The following is a 19252-nucleotide window of genomic DNA, read 5'->3' as shown; positions in this document are numbered from 1 at the left end:
CTCTCTGAAAGTGTGGCTTTTACTAAGTACCTTCAAAAATCACACACAGCAGCACCAAGAACTCTGAAACAAGCATATCAGAGCAGTTTATGAACACAGCTAACATAAATCTTACTGAGTCAATAAGGCGAAAGTGCTAATTAACCCCATTTTACAGATGGGCAAGCTGCAAACAAGAAATTTACCCAAAGCCAAGGAAGCAGTCATATCTCAGACCTCCTATGCCTGCTCTTAGATTGTAACTGCAGAAGTGGCTTTCTCTTGGACTTGGCATTTACTTTCACTCAAAAACATTATGAATAAATATTTAAACTTACAAGTCAGACTTAGGGGCTGGGTCTTTTTTGCCCATCACTATGGCTAATGATTTCAGGCCTTGGAATATAATTGTCTATTTTAGCATTATCTTCTAGGTAGACTTCAATTCACTCTGCTGTAATCATATTGTTTTTTCAGTACTACCAGGAATGGAAACATTACTTTGTCAGTAAACAAGGCAGATATGACTCAAAATACACTCAACAAGCAATAGGAGTTAATTTTGCAAAGCCATTTTTAACGGCTCTTTCACATTAAATAGTCACTGTCAGATAGCCAAGTGGAGAGACATCATTAAACCCATGACATTCCAATTATTTCTTAAAATTAAGCTTACAAACAGCATTTTGCAGCATGCACAACTTCCTAAGCATCAAACCGATCTGTTCCAATTTATCAATAATTTTCCAGCCAAGAAAGGATTGGCTCCCTTTGTACACTGCATCACATGGGCAGTTATGTCTAACCTGATGTCAGGTGGTTTTCTGCCCTCTCATAAACGACTGGGACAAGAGTCAGAGACAAGCAATGAGCTGATTTCTCCATGTGTATAGGGACTAAACAGACTAGTTTTTCCAAACTTCCTTTCAAATCTTGAGGAATGATAGTGAAGGGTTTCTTCAACTATATTCTTCCCAAAGCCCTCCAAAGAAGCACCATATCTGATTCCCAGGATGTCCTAAAGCTGAGCAGTTTACCACATTTTGTTGGCACTACTGTACATTCCTTGTCACCAAAGAAGCCAAGAAAATCCGTACAGTTCACGACAAGTTCAGACATCACAAACAGTGGTAGAATTGATGGGAGAAAAGAGTCAGCATGATGAATAGGCTGGTACTGAACAGCAGGTGACAGATCCCCATGCAAAAGAGTGGCAGGACAGGAAGACATCTCCTTCTCAGCAGATGGATAGTGACTCTCAATCATTTTCAGGAAGAAAAAAGAGGGCAACTAATACAAAACACAGAAAGGTGGAACTAATTTCTGGATCACAAGCACATCTATTCCTCTGCATTATGATACCCCAGGAGTGGAAATCTGTATGTTGAACATCATCAGCACTGGGCAAACACAGCAGAGTGCCACAAATGGATGGGATTACCCCTAATGCTGATTTAGATAGGAACTGGTGTAAGTTTGTTAGCAATGACAGCTTTCATTCTCTCACTCTTCATTCTTAAGTTCCCTAGAAAGCTCTTTGGGAGACAATCACATTTCCCCATTTATGCAGGGTTGTGTAGAGCCAAAGCTTGGATAGGAGGCACCTAAAGAACAAACTGGTTGCATGACAGGTGTAGGACGTATTTTTCTTTAGCCTAGCAAAATATTACAAGGCACACTAGCTGTCTTGCACAGCCATAAACAGAGGCCCAACCATCTTTAGTAATTAAATATCCCATGGTGCTTTTCAAGAATCTTAGTAAATTTTTTACTCAGTAATTACATTCTCTATCCCTAAAGCTCCCTCTGCAAGATCAGTTAGATAAAGTATTCTTCATTTCCTCTCCTAAAAATCACAAAGTGATGTTGAACAGCTGCTGTCATCTACCTCAGAGGTGGATGCTTTTTAGTGGGAAGCACAGGGAGATGGAGATCAAACCATGATTCTGATAATGATAGATAACCCTATAAACACCACTGAACATGCTCCATGCAACGAGCTGCAAAGTTTCCATTGTTAATGGGTACAACGGGCTCCAAAATCCTGAAATGAAAAGCATCATGAAAATGCAGAATGTGCTGACTTCCATGCAACCTCTACAGTCATTTCTGTAAGTCTACACAAGATGTTAGAGTTACTTTATGCTACTTGAACACCTGCTGCAAGCTTCTTGAATAATCAGAAAGCACCTCCCTGCTTCTACCTATGCTAGTGAACTTTCTCTTGCTGTGTGTTGATTTGTACTAGATGCTTAAAACACTAAGCATGTTCTTGCAATAAATTTCTGCTATCAGTACTCCTTTTCTTTACCATCTCTCAAATCTGTGTCCTGACAGGAAGTTTGAAGAGAAGGACAAGTCACCTAGCATTCCTTGAACAGTCAACACTTAGGGTCTAATCCCACATTTGTGTATCAAACATGGTACTTCCTAGAAAAAAATAAGGTTTGGAGAGGCAGAGCAGTGTGGCCTAAATAGGTATTTTGACACCATAGGTTACTAACTCTATTTTTCCAGCTGGGTTGGCACTGGACTCCATTGGCTTGCATTGTATTTTCTTCTCAAGGAAAGCCTTTGCAAAAACTGTTTGAGCTTCACTGAGACATGTTAAAGAATTAATTACAAAGTAAAGCTGAAGGAGAAAATTAATTTTGGAAACACAAGAGGTTACTTTTCTTTTCCTCCCTTTTCTGGAACTGGGGGAGGAAAGGCAGTTATTTTCATCTTCATGCTGGGGGCAGGAGCTGGGAGCTGTCCAGTCGATAACCTGGCCATCAGAACAAGGTTTGTAATTAAAAGGTCAGTGACCTGGAAAGCTGGGGCCTCACTCTCAGAGCTTCTCAGTAATGACGGCACTATTAAATTAAGACTGTTATGAAATCAATGCTAAAAAAGCTTTCATGGTAACGAGATTCCATTCAAGGACATGCAAACTGCCTCATGAAATGGACTTAAATTATTAAAAAAAAAGAAGGAGTAATAAAAGAGGGTTAAATTGAAATCTGCTGAAGAATTTGCTTTTTTTAAGCCCGCCACCAGTGGGCTGTGCCCCTATCCCTCAGGTCCTGAAGGTGATCCACTTAGGTTTCTTTGACAAAGGAGAAAAGGCAGGTTCGACTTCCAAGAATGCAGACTACAGAAAGAGGAAGAAAATTAAGTCAGTTTTCTACTGGAAGTTTCTGGGGTTGACAGCATTTGTTTCCAGGGGATCAAGTGCCTTTGAGCTCTGACTGGGAAGGGCATGTAGAATTAAATAATTTTTTCATCTCTTCAGAAATCACCATAGTCTGGCATCTTGACACTGGAAAAATTTTCTGGAACATTGATGCACTGCAGAAAACCTTCTGAGTGGACATTTTCCCAACATAAGTCAACAATTGTACATTAACTTGCTTTAATGCACCTCTGTTCTTCCATCACTATTATTTCTGAGCTCCTCATATGCTTTCATCAGTTCCCACAATCCCACTCTGGAAAGGCATTACTGTAGTCATTTTACAGATGAAGAGAACAAGCAACTAAGAAAACAGTTCTTCATCCAAGATGACACAACAAGTCTGTAAGCTCACTGTTTTCCCCTTCTCTGCCCCAAAAACCCAGCACCCTGAAAACAGAGCTTCCATGTATAGTGCATTTCCACCCCCTTTCTCTGTCTTGCCAGAACTTAAGAGATTCAGAGCACACAAAATTAACAAGCCACACGAGTTACCGGATGGGTAACTGAGCAGTGCAGGACATCTGAGGCACAACAGTTAAATGACAGACACATTTCCACAAGGGTTTAAGCCCCACATGCTGTCTAATTACTCCCAAGGCGCCGCTGATTCTGTGGCATGTCATCAGCAGAATCAGCGAGTTGGACAAAAAACAAACAGCATCTTTTTTTTCTTTCTTTTCTTTCAGATACTCTGAGGGGAAACAGCTGTTTTTCCCTTCATCTGAAGAAGTTCATGATAAAAAGGAGGAAATGTCATAAATTACACAAAATGCCAGTGTAAGCTTCAAAGAAAATGATAAATGATTCTAATAACTTCATGTTTCTCATTAATGCCTCTGTATATGGGAGTTTAAAAGTGCTTAAAACAACAGAGAAATCTCATCTGACTTTTGAAAGCCCTTTTACAAATCCAGGATACCCTCACTCTCCCAACTGTCATCAACACTCTATCACCCCATGTGCCAGAGAGAGCAGTTCAGCACCACCTGAACTGCACAGAACCAGGAACACCTGATTTCAGCCTCTACATCTACTGCTTCACCAAACCCAGTCCAGCTGATAATCCTGCAGAAACTTTCATTTCTCATCTCACTGAAATGTACTAAACCAAATCCAGCTCCTGTACTAAAAGGAAATAAAATTTGATTGGCCTTTATGAAAAAGGAGATGCTTACAGAAAAAGAAGAAAATATCGTCATTCTAGGCAGAACCACTCTGTGAGTCTCAGAAGTGAAATTTCTTAAGCCAAGTCAGGCTTGCAGGACGTTTTTCAGCTGGCAGCGCAGGCTCTCCACTAGACAGCCTCAACTGAGGATACACATTATCACAGGGATGGCAGGGACTGTACATCAGAGAATAGAGAGAACAAACCCTGTAGTCCCTCACCTACTCAGGCCACATCTATGTTTCAAGAACTGACTCCATCTGCTAGACCACACAGGTACCACACCAGCACTGAACACTGGCCTCATTCCATATGGACACATTTCCAGTGACTGCTGGGTACAGGCGCTACTGGACCCTACTCCTTCCTATCTCCTATGGTTAAGTTTAGAAAAAAAACAATTAGCACAGAGGGAAGGAGGGCTAATTAACACACAGGAACAAACAAACAGTTCTACCAAACCATTTCTGCTCTTTAGTAATTATTATCCAAGTAATTCATAAGAAGTATTAGTTCGGCCACAGTTTCTCTGTGCCTCCATCTCCCCACCCTTCCTCTTCTCCCAGTCAGGGATTTATTAAAATTAAACAGATTAGATGGAGCTCCTGATACGAAAAACTGTTCAGCAAAGCCTGCGGTGGGGAAGTGCAGAGCAAACACCAGAGACATTTGTCTCTAAATTGCTCTAAATACCTTCTGCAAATGAAATTCTAACCCAGCTGTGTTGAGAGAGAAAATGAGGACTAACTGGTCATTGTCAGCACAGAAGAAGATCAGGCAGTTATAATATTGCACGATATACTGGGGGCTAAGGATCTCTCGGCAACAATAGATTTTGTATCAGGTTACCCCGGGTAATCAGCACAGCTTTTAGGCTCAGCTTTCCCTTGCTTCATTGCTTCGATGATAGAGTTGAAATCCCCAAGCTTTTATGATTAATTACTCCCTGTAGGTCCACATATTTCAAGGAAAAACTCATGGTGCACAGCGACCAACAGGCTCCAAATTTTAATGTCATCCTGATGGCAGGGCAGGGCAAGCAACATCCCTGATGATTGGAATGTCCTCTTAATTGGCACTAGGACAAGCAGGGAGAGGATCACACTCAAAATGATGTGCCCGTGAACTACTTGTCATGACATCATTGCCAAAACACAAGGCTGCCATTCCCTTCTAGGTTCTCTGCTATTCAGGATGAGCAAACTGGTGCATATACTTGAACTCTCCATCTCATGACTTCAGGTCTCAGGCATCTCAATAAGCAGTTCATAACTCCAGACAGAAAAATACGTAGTTCATGGGCTTCCCTGCTTTTCAAAGCTCAAGATCTTTAGCTCTAGAATTTTATGTACCTTGAAGTACTTAAGACTTCAATGCGTATGTGGGTCACTCCCCTCTGAAGTTTGGAATTTGTATTTTCAGTATCATTTCAACACCTTACAGTGCTCCACAACACATGTAATTAACTTCAAGTTAAAACTGTTGTTATTTATGCCTTGTGGTAAGCAATATGGTCCCAGGACTGTAGCAAAATATAGAGTGAACATCACCTGGAATGCACTGCAAGTTGTGGAATAAAAACTTTAGAAATAAAATAGGAACAAAAGATAGTTCCACTATGAGTCAGAAAGTAAAATAAATTCTCTGTAGGCAATGACCAAAGTATGCTGCACCTCACTAAGATGATATAGGATTTGTCAGGATCTGTTCTATCCCTGCTATGGGAAAGGGCTAAACTCAGTCAGTGGTTTACCATTTCAGCCTGAAAGTCAGGTTGACCCCAAGCCTGACCTTGTTGACTTTTACCAGGTTCTTTGCCTCTCTCTGGCTCTCTTTGGGAACATCTGACCTTTTCACCCAGCGACTGGCCATTCTAATGCCAGTGTCAGTAAGGTTTGAACTGACCAGCTAGTCCACAACTATGAAACATCCTCATAGCAGAAAAGATCTGATAACAGTTAACCAGAAATTTCCCATGTGTCTTTTGTACTCTACAATTCCACATCTGGTGCAAATATTGCACTAGTCAGTTGGGAAGAAAAGAGACTGATATTTCTTATAAACCTCAGATCTTCTTTTGAGACTGACTAATTGCTTTGTCCGTAACATCTAATATTCCACAGCAATACATTTTGACTTTACATTAATTCAAGGTCCCTCATTATCACTGAGATCACAGCCTAAAGAGTTCATACCTTTCTTCTTCAGGAATGCTCTTCTGGTTGCAAGAGGACTTTGGCGGACCCGTGGATTCTGTAAAAATTTCACTGCTGTCACAATCTGAGGAGGGTAGGTGGATTGGAGAAAAAGAAGAGAGAAAAGATCCAAGTTAGACATGGTCAAATCCCTATTTTATATTAGGCACTGTGGACTGCAAGGTAAGACAACACACCCATCACAGAGATGATCTGGAGACACCACCAACTTTCAGAAATGGTTCAACAAGTATCAGAGCTTGTGGTTTAAGTCTAAGCAGCACAACTATGGTGTTTAGCCTAGAAGTTTCTTGTCTAATTACTTTGGGAGCAGCTCTACCTGTACAAAAACTCCTTTACGATCATCACGTGTTTCTGTTATTTACATTGTGATCTTCTTACCTAAGTTGACTCCTACAGTTAAAGCCAGCCTGGAGTCAATGCATGTGATCTGTAACAGTTGGCTTATTGTAAGAATGCTTCCTTTCTATCTGACTTAAAGCTCCCTGCAGATTCTAAGAGATTAAGGCCTTTTCTGCCATCATTCTAATTTATTGAAAGCAATAAATAAACCTCAGCTTCTCATGACTAGAGAAGAAGCGACTTCACATGTTTTGGATCACATAACAACAATCAAAAAAGTCACTTGGAATGACACAAATGGGTAGGCAAGTAGTTAAATTTATACTGCACACCAGCAAAAGCCACAGATGACTTTTGTCTACAAACTGATTTCTACATCCTTCTTTAAGGTGACAGACCACCTAAAACAGAGCACTTATACAAGCAAAGGGTAAGTCTGGGATAATACTCAATGGCATCAACAACAACAGCACTCAATGTTTACATTTCCATTTAGTGCCCGTGAAAGGTATTCCATTTTTTTCTCCATATGGTAGCTCTATTTCCCACATACTTCCCTACATTGTTATACACATTATTACATGTCACTACACCAGTGATTCCCTCCACTTTTATACAATCTGCTCCGATTGTGGCATCATGAGGAATAATGTGCTAACAGCACATCCATGTGAACTAGTGGAAGAGATTACTTCCCTTCTCTAGTGCTAAAATTAACCATCCTAAATGCTAGACCCCTGTTATTCAGGTCTTTAAGAGTTTATCTTAAAATACAGTTTCTGGAATTCAGTTCCAAAAAGGTTTCCAAAACTTTGACAGCAGAAAAAGAAGGGAAAATACAGCACCACTCCTGAAATCACTAAGTTTCACTTTGTGTTTGAATCAAACACTTGGAATATGCATTTCTGGTCAGAGAGCAAAGTTCTGATGGGTTTAATGGCACTTTCAATGTACTCCTCAGTGCATTCCATCAATGTTTTTTTCTTTTAAATTGCATCTCTTATTTCTTTAAATACATTAATCAGGCTAGTGTAGGCAAAACGGATCCATTGGACAATGCAATAAACATGAATTATCATCTATCCAACATGCATAATGGCTTAAAAATACATAATAGCAGGTGTAGTTTAAATGATTAGTTATTACACCTGTGGTGGGTCTGATTCAATTGGGGAAAATCATCTTTAATAGGTTAAAAGGTTTAGATCACCAGGCTTCCCTTAAAGTGGCTGTAGAGAGGGTATGATGGAGTACGCTGTCATTACTAATTCATTTAAGAAAAACATGGGGGATACAGCAAAGAACAGCATAAACGAGCGAATCCAATTTAAACATCAGGTAAAGCAGAAAACACCTTTTAAAAAAGCATGATAAATGAATTTGGAAGAGAGATGAAATTGACATATTTATTTTAACGGGAATTTGACAAAGTCCCAGCACACTTCAAAGTTGGGAGGATAAAATGAATGGGGTGTTTTTAATTCTTTTCATTTTCTTGTTTTCCTGCATTTTTTCCTTAAGTTCCATTCAGTAATTTTGAACCACAAAACAGCAGAGAAAAAACCACCCCACATAAAGTGTACTTTGGCTTCATTTATGCGCACTTGATCTGTCTCCAGCTGAAATGCAGGTGACAGGCAAATCGCAGATTTAAACTGTGCTGATATTGCTGTGCCAGATGCAGAAATATAAAGCACCCAAACTAATAACCTTAAGATAATATGCTGAATAAGAAAGATGCCCAAATGAGCAGACCGACAGACACGTGAACATATCAAAGCCACTCTCCTTCTAACAATAATTACTTGTTTGTGTCTTCAGATACTCCTTAACACTCCCTCCCACATTTAGTGAGATAGACACGAACGGGCTGCAGACTTGCAGTTCTGCAAGCTCTTATATTTAATTATCAATTTTTAAGTATTACAAAACCTGTGAGAAATAAGCAGTATTTTTCATTGTGCTAATTCAATCACAACCATGTGAACATTTCATTGATTCTAACCCTTTATTAAAGCTTATTTTTTGCCTTATAAAGATGTAAACATTTCGGTAGTAAATTTCAGTCCAAAATAAACTTCTATTTTATCTCTCCCCTGCATTACTTCATTATTCACAGGCTTTTTAATCTTAAAACAAAATGAAATTACAAGCAACAACTCCATAAAAAGAATCCTGGACATGTATTCCTCCCTCCGGTAATCCCATGTTTCTCATACTGTGTTTGCATTTACCTCTGAACATTCGTTCCTATAGGCTGAGATGAAATGTCTTCATTTTTATAATTAATCTCGTATACACGAGTAACTTACGAAGCAATTTTGGCCATGTCAAAATGCCAATATTTCCAAGAAACATACACGAGAATTTCCCTACCTTCTATGGATCATTTTCCTTGCACAAACAAGAGCAACTGCACTCCATAATTTAAACAACAGAAAAAGGAGGAGGAAGATGAGAAGACTTGCAGTCCTATGTACAGCCAAAAAAATCATGTGGCAAATAGCGCTCTGACTCAGCTGCTAACATTGTTCCATACTATTTCTGTAGCATTTGTAACACTTCTCCAAATTTTTATGGTATTAGGACACTGCCAAATAATGAGCATTGTATCACTGCGTTGATTCCTAGACTGCCAGCATGCACCGTCGAGCAGACTGGCTTTATCTAATGGATCAGGTGCTTGTGCAAAAGAAAGAGTGTATTTGCTTTCTGAAAAGCCAGTCCATCCCATAAACTTGCTTTCCCACCACCACTTCTCCTGCTCCACAAAGTCATCCTTCTGACTGGGAAGAGATGGGTGGAATCCTGCAGCAGGTTATGTCCTACAGTTTGATTTTCCAATTAAAAGATCAATGTCACTGCTCATAGATTATATTTGCAACTGGACAAATGACATAAATTCAGGCCAAATATTCTGCTTCAATGTCAAAAATATAAAATAAAGACAGGAACTTTATTGCAGATGCTATGGAAAGGCAGAGGGCTGGCAAAATTCTGGGCCAAAGCACAGCACTTGGACTGCTAACTTAGCAGCCAAGGCCCTTCATTCCTAATTTCCCTCCCTTTTGTGTTAATGGGGAGGATAAAAACAGCCTTATTTCTTATTGTGCTCAAAGCTGCAGGGTTTCCAATAAAGCAATCTAAGCTACTTTGTCGGTTGCTTGCATTAAAAAAATAAACAATGAAATTTAAAATACTGTGGCAAATGCCTATTCTCTACCAACTCAGAAATAAAAAACAAAATAACAGAAATGTAAAAGATCTTTACCAATGAAAGTTACAAAGGATTTGGTAAGAGAGTTGCACATGGAAAACAGACTCAAGAGCCACCGGGAGCGCAGCCTGTAAGAGCTCCAATAGATTTCCTAATACTGGGAACCCTCTGTAGGTTATTACTAAACAGCATTTGTTGATAGACTGAGACTTTGAGATGACCTGTGATGTAAAGGTTGGGTCTGAATTATACGTTGCAAGGGATGGTATTTTGTCTTTCAGAGTGGATCTGTATCTGTTTAAAAGCAACACTTCTTTTCATTAAGCAGAGGCGGCCCAGGCCATGAACTATGCACAGACAGTTTACATTACATGTGCGGAAGCAATCAACACTGGCAATATACATGACGTATGTAAAAGAAGTTGGAATTAATTTTTTTCCAGTGTATTAAAAAATAATAATATGGCAGTATCAACAAACACTCAACCTATTTCAGCCAGAGCAGAAGGCCACAGCTATAGGGCAAATGGAACTGATCAATATATTAGCCTACAGCAACACCCCCTCAGTGTACGGCTGTATGTTTGCAAGGCTCGGAAGATTAAATTGTCTGTGAAAGGTTTCTGCACTCCTACTCTAAAGGAGATACCCAGAATCCTGTTAACAAGCATCAGGCTGAAGCCAACTTACGTTTTAACAAGGGCTGACTTAAAAGCCTGGCACAACAGTGAACAAGAAAACCCCTTGCAACAGAAATGCTGTGTTTTAGTAAGAAATCAGTGCCCTGCCAGGACTAACTTGACAAATATGGTTATCGGTGGCACACGGAAATAGTTGCAAAGCAGCTGTTAATCAGGGAAACACATCATAGAACGCTGATGCCAGCAGTCGGGGAAAATGCAAGGGGCTAATTATGAAGCCGTATATCTCAGTAAGGAGGCACGCTCCCGGCAGCGGCCCCGGCCCCGCGCCCCGCGGAGCCGCGCTCGCGGCCCGGGCAGGAATTACTGCGGGCACGAGGGACGCCTCAAAGCCCCTGTGACCTCACTGAGATTTACATGAGAACGTACACCACCCCAGGAATTGTTGCGGTTGAGACACAAGCTAGAAACCTACCAAGTTCGGCAGGTCTCAGAGTTGGATGGAGAAAAGTTTAAAAATGCTGTGACAACAACGGCAAAGCCCTCATGTAAAATAGTGAGGGGGGAAAAAATACAGTGGAAAGCAAGATTCATGGGAGGCAGAAAAGGAAGATTCATGGGAACAAAGGCGAGGAAGAAACACACTTTGAGCCATATCTGAGATGAAGAACCTGGAACTAAGAGAATACAGAATAGCAGCCAAAAAAAAAAAAAAAGGGGGGGGGGAAACCACCCTAAAACACCAAACAAACACACACACCAAAAAAAAGAAGAAAAAAAAAACACCAACCAAAAAAAAGTAAAAAGGAAAGAAAAAATAGCCAAACCAAGGGAAAAGGGGAAAGGGAAAAAAAAAGGAAAAAGAAAGGGGAAATCCCAGGTGCTCGGAACCTGGACTATGTGTGACACCTAACTCAGCGGCACCCATGAAGGGTGAGGAAACTGGCCACTCGCTCAGCCTGGACAAAACGAGGTTCACGAGATTCAGGGAAAACCTTTCTGCTCTCTACAACTCTCAGTCAGCAGGTTGTAGCCAGGTGGGATTTGGGCTCTTCTCCCAGAAAACAAGCGACATGACAAAACATAGTCTTAAACTGCACCTGGAGAGATTCAGGTTGGACACCAGAACAATTTATTCACAGGGTGACTCGACATCAGGGGGCTGCCCAGAGAGGCGGTGAGGGAAAGCCCGGACGCGGCTCTCAGCGCGCTGGCGCAGCTGACAGGGCAGTGCTGGGTGACAGGCTGCACTGCGTGGTCCCGGAGGTCTTTCCAAGCCGACCCCTCACGGCTCCGGCCGCGGCCCCGGGGCTCCCTCACGGCTCCGGCCGCGGCCCCGGGGCTCCCTCACGGCTCCGGCCGCGCGGACCCCGCGCGCCCCCTGGCGGCGCAGCCGCCGCCGCCGTCAGAGCCCCAAATTAAGTGTTTTCACTCAGTGGAAATGAAATGTTTTGCAAGATGAAACAGAAAGAAAATTGAGGTTTTAGGTAATTACTAGTTGGCATTTACATATCACAGGCTGGTTCAACACCTATTCATTTTCCTCTTTTATTTTCAATTTTTTAAAATTGCTCATTAAAACGAACACATGACAGGGACGGGGGGAAAAATTGCTCTTCCTCTTTTTCCTGAGGACTACAAAATCCAGATCTACTTTAAATACATTTATCTATAATTATCACATACAAAAAAGCCTTACTTAATTTACATGAACAGGGTGACCAAAAAAAAAAATTAAAAAAATTATAAAAGCCGTTAAAAAAGGCATGTGAGCTGTCAGTGTGTTGTGCCTGCGGAGCGCCGGGGCCAGGCTGGAGCAGCGGCGCTGGAGCAGCTGAGATCCCCGGTGCTGTGCCACCCCGCTGCCACCCAGCCCACCCCGCAGCTCAGCTGGCACGGCGCTGCCTTCCTCCCCTGCAGCGCGCTCTGCCTCATCTCTGCTACTCCCACCACAAAGGAGGGACTCCGCACAGCCCCTGCTTTCAACTGCTTTGTTCCAGGAGCTACTCCACACTTCCTCCAGCTGCTCCTGAAGGCGTGACCTTTCCACCTCCTTCATTCACACGGAATAAGCCTTTCCTCACATAACCTCGGCGCTCGCAGGGATCCTGCTCTGCAGCTCCAGCCGCGCTCACACGCGCTCAGCTCCGTGTGTTCCCCGCTCAGGTTCCCTTTGTTCAATTAAATACAGCTATCCCATGCGAACCCCTTCCTTCTCCTGCACCCTTCAGCTTTGCCTTTAATTTTAACCTTGTGGAAGTCTCGTTTAACCCCACACAACGCCTTTTAGGATACAATTTGTATGAGAAATGCTATATAAAATAAAGTTTTATTGTATCATATGTTAAGGACATAAAACATCCCGGATAGAAGTGTACAGGAGCTGACATGATAGACTAATATATTTTAAGGTCTATTGTGTAAATATGTATTTAGGGAATTCTGAAGCATGGTATTATTGACCCAAGTCTCTCTTAAAACACATTGATATATGAAGTAAAAACCCTTATGAAAAGTAGCGACTTCATCTGTGTAGTAGTCACCTTTCAAAGTGAAATATCTATCATCTTCAGGTTTTTATAATTCGATTGAGAACACAGTGGACATCTTGACAAAATTCCTGTCTTTTTAGGAGGAATAATACTCAAGCTAAACTTACATGCATAAATCTAAAAAGAACCAGAAACTTTTACACGTACATTAAAAGAAACATACAATAACTATTTTAATTTGCAGAGAAAATGTGCTAGATAGGTATTTTTTCATGTCAGAAATACACCTCCAAATGAGACTTCATAACATCAGGCTTAACACAATAAAAACTGTTACAGGGAAGTGATAAATGCTGGAAAAACATCTTATAAGAAATATGAGCAGAAGAGCAAACTAAATGTATTAAACTGATAATGCAGCCATAATAAATTTAACCAGTGAGCAGCATGAACCTTTTTTCTAGAGTTCAAACATTTTAACTTTTTTATTGAAGAGAAATCACCTCGCTTTCGGAGGGAAACATCAACTTTAGCAATGCCTTTTTGTCGTGCTGCCTAGGCTGCAGCAGGCTGGCTGCGCTCGGCAGCACCAAAGAAGGAATTGCAGCGGGATGAGCAGCGGGGGCATCCCGCAGCCCGGCTGGCAGGAGCGTTTGGGGCTGTGCTTGCAGCAGCAGCGCCAGTGCCAGGGTCCCGAGGCTGGGACAGGGACCCTCGTGCGGCTGTGTCGCGGCACAGGTGACAGAGCTGCTGCCACCAGAGAGCCGTGACAAGGTCACCCGAGCGACCCCAGGGGCCAGCAGAGACGCCAGACAGGCGGTCAGAGCTCGGCAAAGACAATTGTTATCGCTCTCCACGACAGTACCCCATTCCCACAACTTGCTTCTCCCTCTTGCACGAGCCCACTGAGGCTGTGCTGGAAAAGCACTGCTGCTTGAGCTCAGTCTCTCCAAAGGAATGCAGCAACCGAGTGTCCAGGATGCTCACTACAGCAGAACTGGGACCAGTCCTTGGCTGCACAACTGAAAAAAATGCGTGATCCAGGCTCCAGGGGAGCAGCACCTCCAACTCTCACCTTCCTCACTCCTCTCTCTATCCCTACTGCCATTACTGCAGAGCCCAAATACAGCAGCTTTCAAAAGAAACCCCGTTCAGCCTGTTCCCTTCACATGTGTAGAATGTAAAAACCAATGAAGCTGTAATTTATTACGTTTTCATTCTTTTAACTGCAGGGCAGACAAGGACTGCAGGACGTTCATTCACATGACAGGGAGCTGGAGAATGATGTGAGGATAGAAGTCTGTGTCACACCTAACAACTGTGCCCCAGCACTTGAAATCACTATTGAATGGGAGACTCCAGAAGGCTGAATCAAGCAGAGATGCACCAGAACAGGAGCACTGCTCACACTTACTCAGATCCTTCTAATTCCACAGTCAAGAGACTGGACAAATCCAGTAATACAACGGCTTAGATTTAGTCCAAGAGGATCAAAAGTAGAACCCATCTGTAGAAGAAGCTATAAAGATGTTTTAGACTGAAAAGACTCACATGACAAGAAAAAACAGCAAGTTACTATTACTCAAACCTCCTATTTCAAGAACCCCATTTCACAGAATTTTTAAATCATAGGAAATATAGAATAGAGAATTAATGTTTCCCTTCAGCAATAAAGCCCCAAACAATTTGGGCTGAAGTCAGGGGGCTGTGATGACGTTAGGACAAGGAAGACCTGAATGACAGAATAAATACAGGAGATATCGGAGGAAACTATCTGGATCATCAGAATCTAACACACAAAAGGTTTAATGTTGAAAACATTAAAAAAGCTGGAAGTTGTGACAGGTGCACAATAAATCATGCAAACCACAGCAGTTGGGAATAAACAGCAAAAGGAGAAGGACTTCAAATACTGAAAGTCCTTTTTTTGTAAATTAATTTTTTTACTTCGAGCTCTTTGGGACAAGAATGGTCTTTTTCCTCTGCATTTGCACAGTGCCTGGTGCTGGTCTGCCACTGGCCTCCTTAACATTTATTACAACACAAATAATAATAAAGACTGAGCAGACCATGCACTTTGTTCCTGCTGTTAATTGCCCCATTAAGGGAAAAACGAGGTAAGGGGCAAGAAGCCTGATTGGCCAGAGCTGCCCCGTCTGTGGGGACTGCAAGTGGAATAATTTTATAGATTCAAAAGCAGCTGCGTCCCTTCTCTTTGTCCAGTTCTCAGCAGAACAGAGCTCACATCACACAGTTCCTCCTGCAAATCTAGCAACTTGCATGACCAGCCCCAAAAGCAGCTGAGCTTCCCTGTCGACTCTTAGGTTGCTTCCTCTACAACAGGGGTGAAACACAGTGAAATGGCAAACATCAGGAACATTTCCATGGTAGCTGTCCAGACCATAAATATTCTGCAAACAATGGGCCCACTTCATTTTCCCCCGGGGTCAATCTAGCATTGTTCATGGATGTTACATTCACTGCTTAAAGAAACAAAGCATAGAAGTGTCAGGACAAATCCAGGATGCTGCTCTACCTATACAGCACTGTGTGTACCAAAAAACTGTGTGTACCAAAAACTCCACCGTACTGATCACCTCCTCTTCTTTCTCAAAACACCTGAGCAAGATCCCACCATCCTAAACTGAGTTAAAACATCCAAGAGAATTAATTCTACAGAGAATTAAACTGATGCCTGTGTGCTTGTCCCAAATTCCTACACAGAAATTTGAGTCCAAAGCAGGAAGGCCTGAAAAATCAGAGACAGTTCAAAACAGCACTTCTACTGGGTTTTATTTTTCTTAAACCTTGGCACAGCCAGCACATGTCAGGGACTATTATAATTATGCTCTTTATGTGCTGAAAAATTAATAAACAATTACTCACTTCAGGAAAAAAAAAAAAGAAAGCAGCCATTTCCTTGACAAATGCTGCAGAAAGCATCAACAATCTCTCTGAAATCTGGGTCCACAGCAGGGAATTAACACCAAGGGAAGAATGGCCACTGCTGCTACAGACTGGAACGACTGGAAACCCGAGGCTGTAATGCAGTTTTCACAGGAGTCTGCACCTGATCCAAAGGAGCCACAAAGCATTTCTATATCTTCGTAACAGAAAAAAAGTATGTTCAGTCTTTAATGCTGCTTTGGCTCAAGTGCAGGCCGGTCAATCGATTTCTATCAAGCCACAAAGTCCAAAATTTGGTGTTTGAAATGCACTAGTTTCAATCCCTCTAGGGCCAGAAAGGGCTTCTGCACTGCCTTGGTGGCTGGAAAGCCTCTGCTGTGGTAGGAAGTCAAGCTCACCTTCCCAGGAAACCATGAGAAAGCTAAAAAAATACACACTTTCCTGAACACATGAGTGAGACAGCAAACATCTGGGACCTTGATAAATTCTCATCGAAATTTATTTACAGCCTAAATTTTGACTAAAATCTGCCATTCAGTAAGTTCTTCCCTAAAATACTGGCAAGTACTATATATATTAACTTCCTTGAGAATCCATAGGGAACTTGGCACACTTGCACTGAAAGGCTTCCAATATTCTTTTAAAAATTAAATAAGCTAAATAAATCCCATATATCCCTTTTTAAGCAGACCCACACTACAGTCTTCTCCCCACCTTAAATCAATGGTAACCCAATTCAAATGCCTTAGAGCTCTGTCTGAGAACTAGTGGAGAGATCAACGCTTTTTATCTTAAGGATTATGGATCACTCCCTGGGTGACTAACACACCCAGCAGCCCATTAGAACCACCACAAAGGGCAGCTGCTCCTCCTCCCACCCTCTGACTTGAGAAAGCAGCATATAAAACTTCACCCCTTCACGGTGCAGTTCTTTGCCTGCCTGCCTGCCTTGTTTCATACTCTAAACACAGCAAGATTTATTAACCTTTACAGTAAAAACAAATAAAATGATGATGAAGTAAAAACACTGTGATGTAAGGGCTGCAGCTAGCACCGTTTATCTGTGGAAATCCAATTAGTGCTCAAGTGGCAGAGATACCTGGAAAAGTGCTCACAATCGAATCAAAAAAAGATACAAAAACATTAACCTGATGGCTAAAAACTCCACATTTAAACATTTAAAGCAATAAGGGTGCTTTTATTGAGTATTTTCTATATTTCATTAGGTCCCAAATTGACGAGGAACCCCAGAGATGCATTTCCTGGGCTTTTGGATCCTAAGACCAAATGCTTGACTTTGTTGTTGGTGTTGTAAAACACAAAGAGTATTTCTTGCTAGAACAGCAAACTTCTTCCTGCAGTAGAAACTACAGCAACAACTGCACATCCAGGAAATGCTGGAAAGCCTACAAGGATGTTCTTTGATCTGAGACATTCATCCTGTACTCGCCATGATGAGAGCAGATCTGTTGTTGCTGTTGTCTGAATTATTTCTGCATGTAAGGCTATCTGAATTTACCCATACAGTTGTGCTTTACCAGAAACTCTTCCCTCCAGGCCATGGCCCTGTCCCTTGGCTGGGAAGGGGGCCACACTGATGAGATGGCTGCTGGAAAGAAAAGGACCCACTGCACACCTTGATGGGCTCAGAAAAGGAGATGGGAGTGGAATAAATAGATCAGGCAAGCCCCCAGCAGCAGGGCCCTCAGATTAGGTCTGATTACAAGACTTACAGAAAAAGCACACAGCACAACATCCCTGCTGTGCCCTCTGAATACTGAGACTGCTGCTTTCTGCCAGCATTAAAGTCACTTCAATTTATTAAAAGAGGAATCAGCAGAGAGTCACTGTCAATGAACAGAAGAGCAAACTTCTGAGTAACGAGCTCTCTAAAAGCACAGAACTGGACACAATAATATTTCACAATTTTGGGAACATCTAATAGAACCTTCCCCACAGGCTAGCTTATGGCAGAACGTTGCACTTGCCCCCAGTACACATTTCTGTGCACTGCTCTTGGGCTGTACAGAGGAGCTGAATATACACATCCAGAAGTAACTGCATTAAATGCAAAATAAAATGCACTAAAATTCCATTCCAAGGTGAATTAACTGCGTTAAAAGGAGCAAACTTCCTTGAAGTTTATACAGAAAAATAGGTTTTATTTTGTATTTTTCCATCTATTCTTAAAAGTCCGAAGCCTTTACCACCTTTGCAGGGATATTTCATGACAGATCACTGTCCGGATTTTTACTTAATGCTAATCCTTAACTTTCTTTCATTGTACCTATGAATCCACTGCTCAGATATAAATGTGAGACTCAAGAATATCTTATGAACAACTTGAGCTGTACTGGGTACCAGAAAAATAGTTATTTCCTGACTTTACTGTTTCCCTGGGCTGCCACTCCAACTCGAATGCTCTGAACAGACTGGCCATATTTGTGGTATTGCCTTTCTGCAGAGAATATTCATGAATTAGCTTTCATATGCCACAGAGTGCAACTTGTCTTTAGGGAGAAATTTCTACATCTCTTTAACTTTTGTGCTTGTAGCAAATTACAAAGAGGAATTTGAATGGTGAAATATAAATGTTTATAAAATGTTTAACATAAAAAATTAAAGAAAAAAGAAAAAAGAAAAAAAAGCCTGTATCAAACAGATCCAACACAGCAATATTTAGATTCCCCTCCTCTCCATCCCCTAACCAACAGGGATGAGAACAGGGTGAAAATCAGTGGTGAGAGACCTCCTGCTCTTGTCTGGAGTATAAAGAGTCCTGGTTTATTATTCTGCATTTGCATGTGGCAGCAAATGTGTAAATGTTTTAATAATACAAAAATCCCAATAGAGTAGAGGAGGAGGATATGAAAGAAAGAAATACAAGGACATTTACCTTCTTGAGAGTGAGATAGAAAGGAAAAGAGAGAAGGAAGATGACACGATAAGGGACAAAGCAAGCTTTTCTGGGGTGTATCTGGAAAAAGCTAAAAGAGAAATCATTAGGAAGCCCATAGTGCATCTACAGTGATACAGTGCGGATCAATTCATTTAACACTGCCCTGTACATTTACAG

The 19252-nt window shown here is 41.6% G+C and overlaps 1 protein-coding gene and 1 long non-coding RNA gene across 3 annotated transcripts in view; one reads left to right on the top strand and one right to left on the bottom strand.

Annotated features, from left to right (window-relative positions):
- PEX14 (peroxisomal biogenesis factor 14) overlaps positions 1-19252 on the bottom strand; it is a 67634-nt gene that overhangs the window by 29066 nt on the left and 19316 nt on the right. The window contains exon 3 of one of the 2 annotated variants that reach the window (XM_064396861.1): positions 6557-6659. In XM_064396861.1, the coding sequence (XP_064252931.1) occupies positions 6557-6659 (103 nt within the window). The remainder of the gene's footprint in view (positions 1-6556; positions 6660-19252) is intronic. The other variant, XM_064396862.1, reaches the window with a different exon arrangement.
- On the top strand, positions 11562-15340 carry LOC135285204 (uncharacterized). Its single transcript, XR_010350181.1, has 2 exons — positions 11562-11814; positions 14502-15340. It is a non-coding gene; the product is annotated as an uncharacterized LOC135285204 (long non-coding RNA).

The sequence above is a fragment of the Passer domesticus genome, chromosome 22 (assembly GCF_036417665.1).
Source record: "Passer domesticus isolate bPasDom1 chromosome 22, bPasDom1.hap1, whole genome shotgun sequence".
NCBI classification, from domain to species: domain Eukaryota; kingdom Metazoa; phylum Chordata; class Aves; order Passeriformes; family Passeridae; genus Passer; species Passer domesticus.
Note: the sequence above shows the minus strand (reverse complement) of the source record. Positions and strands in the feature narration are given on the sequence as shown.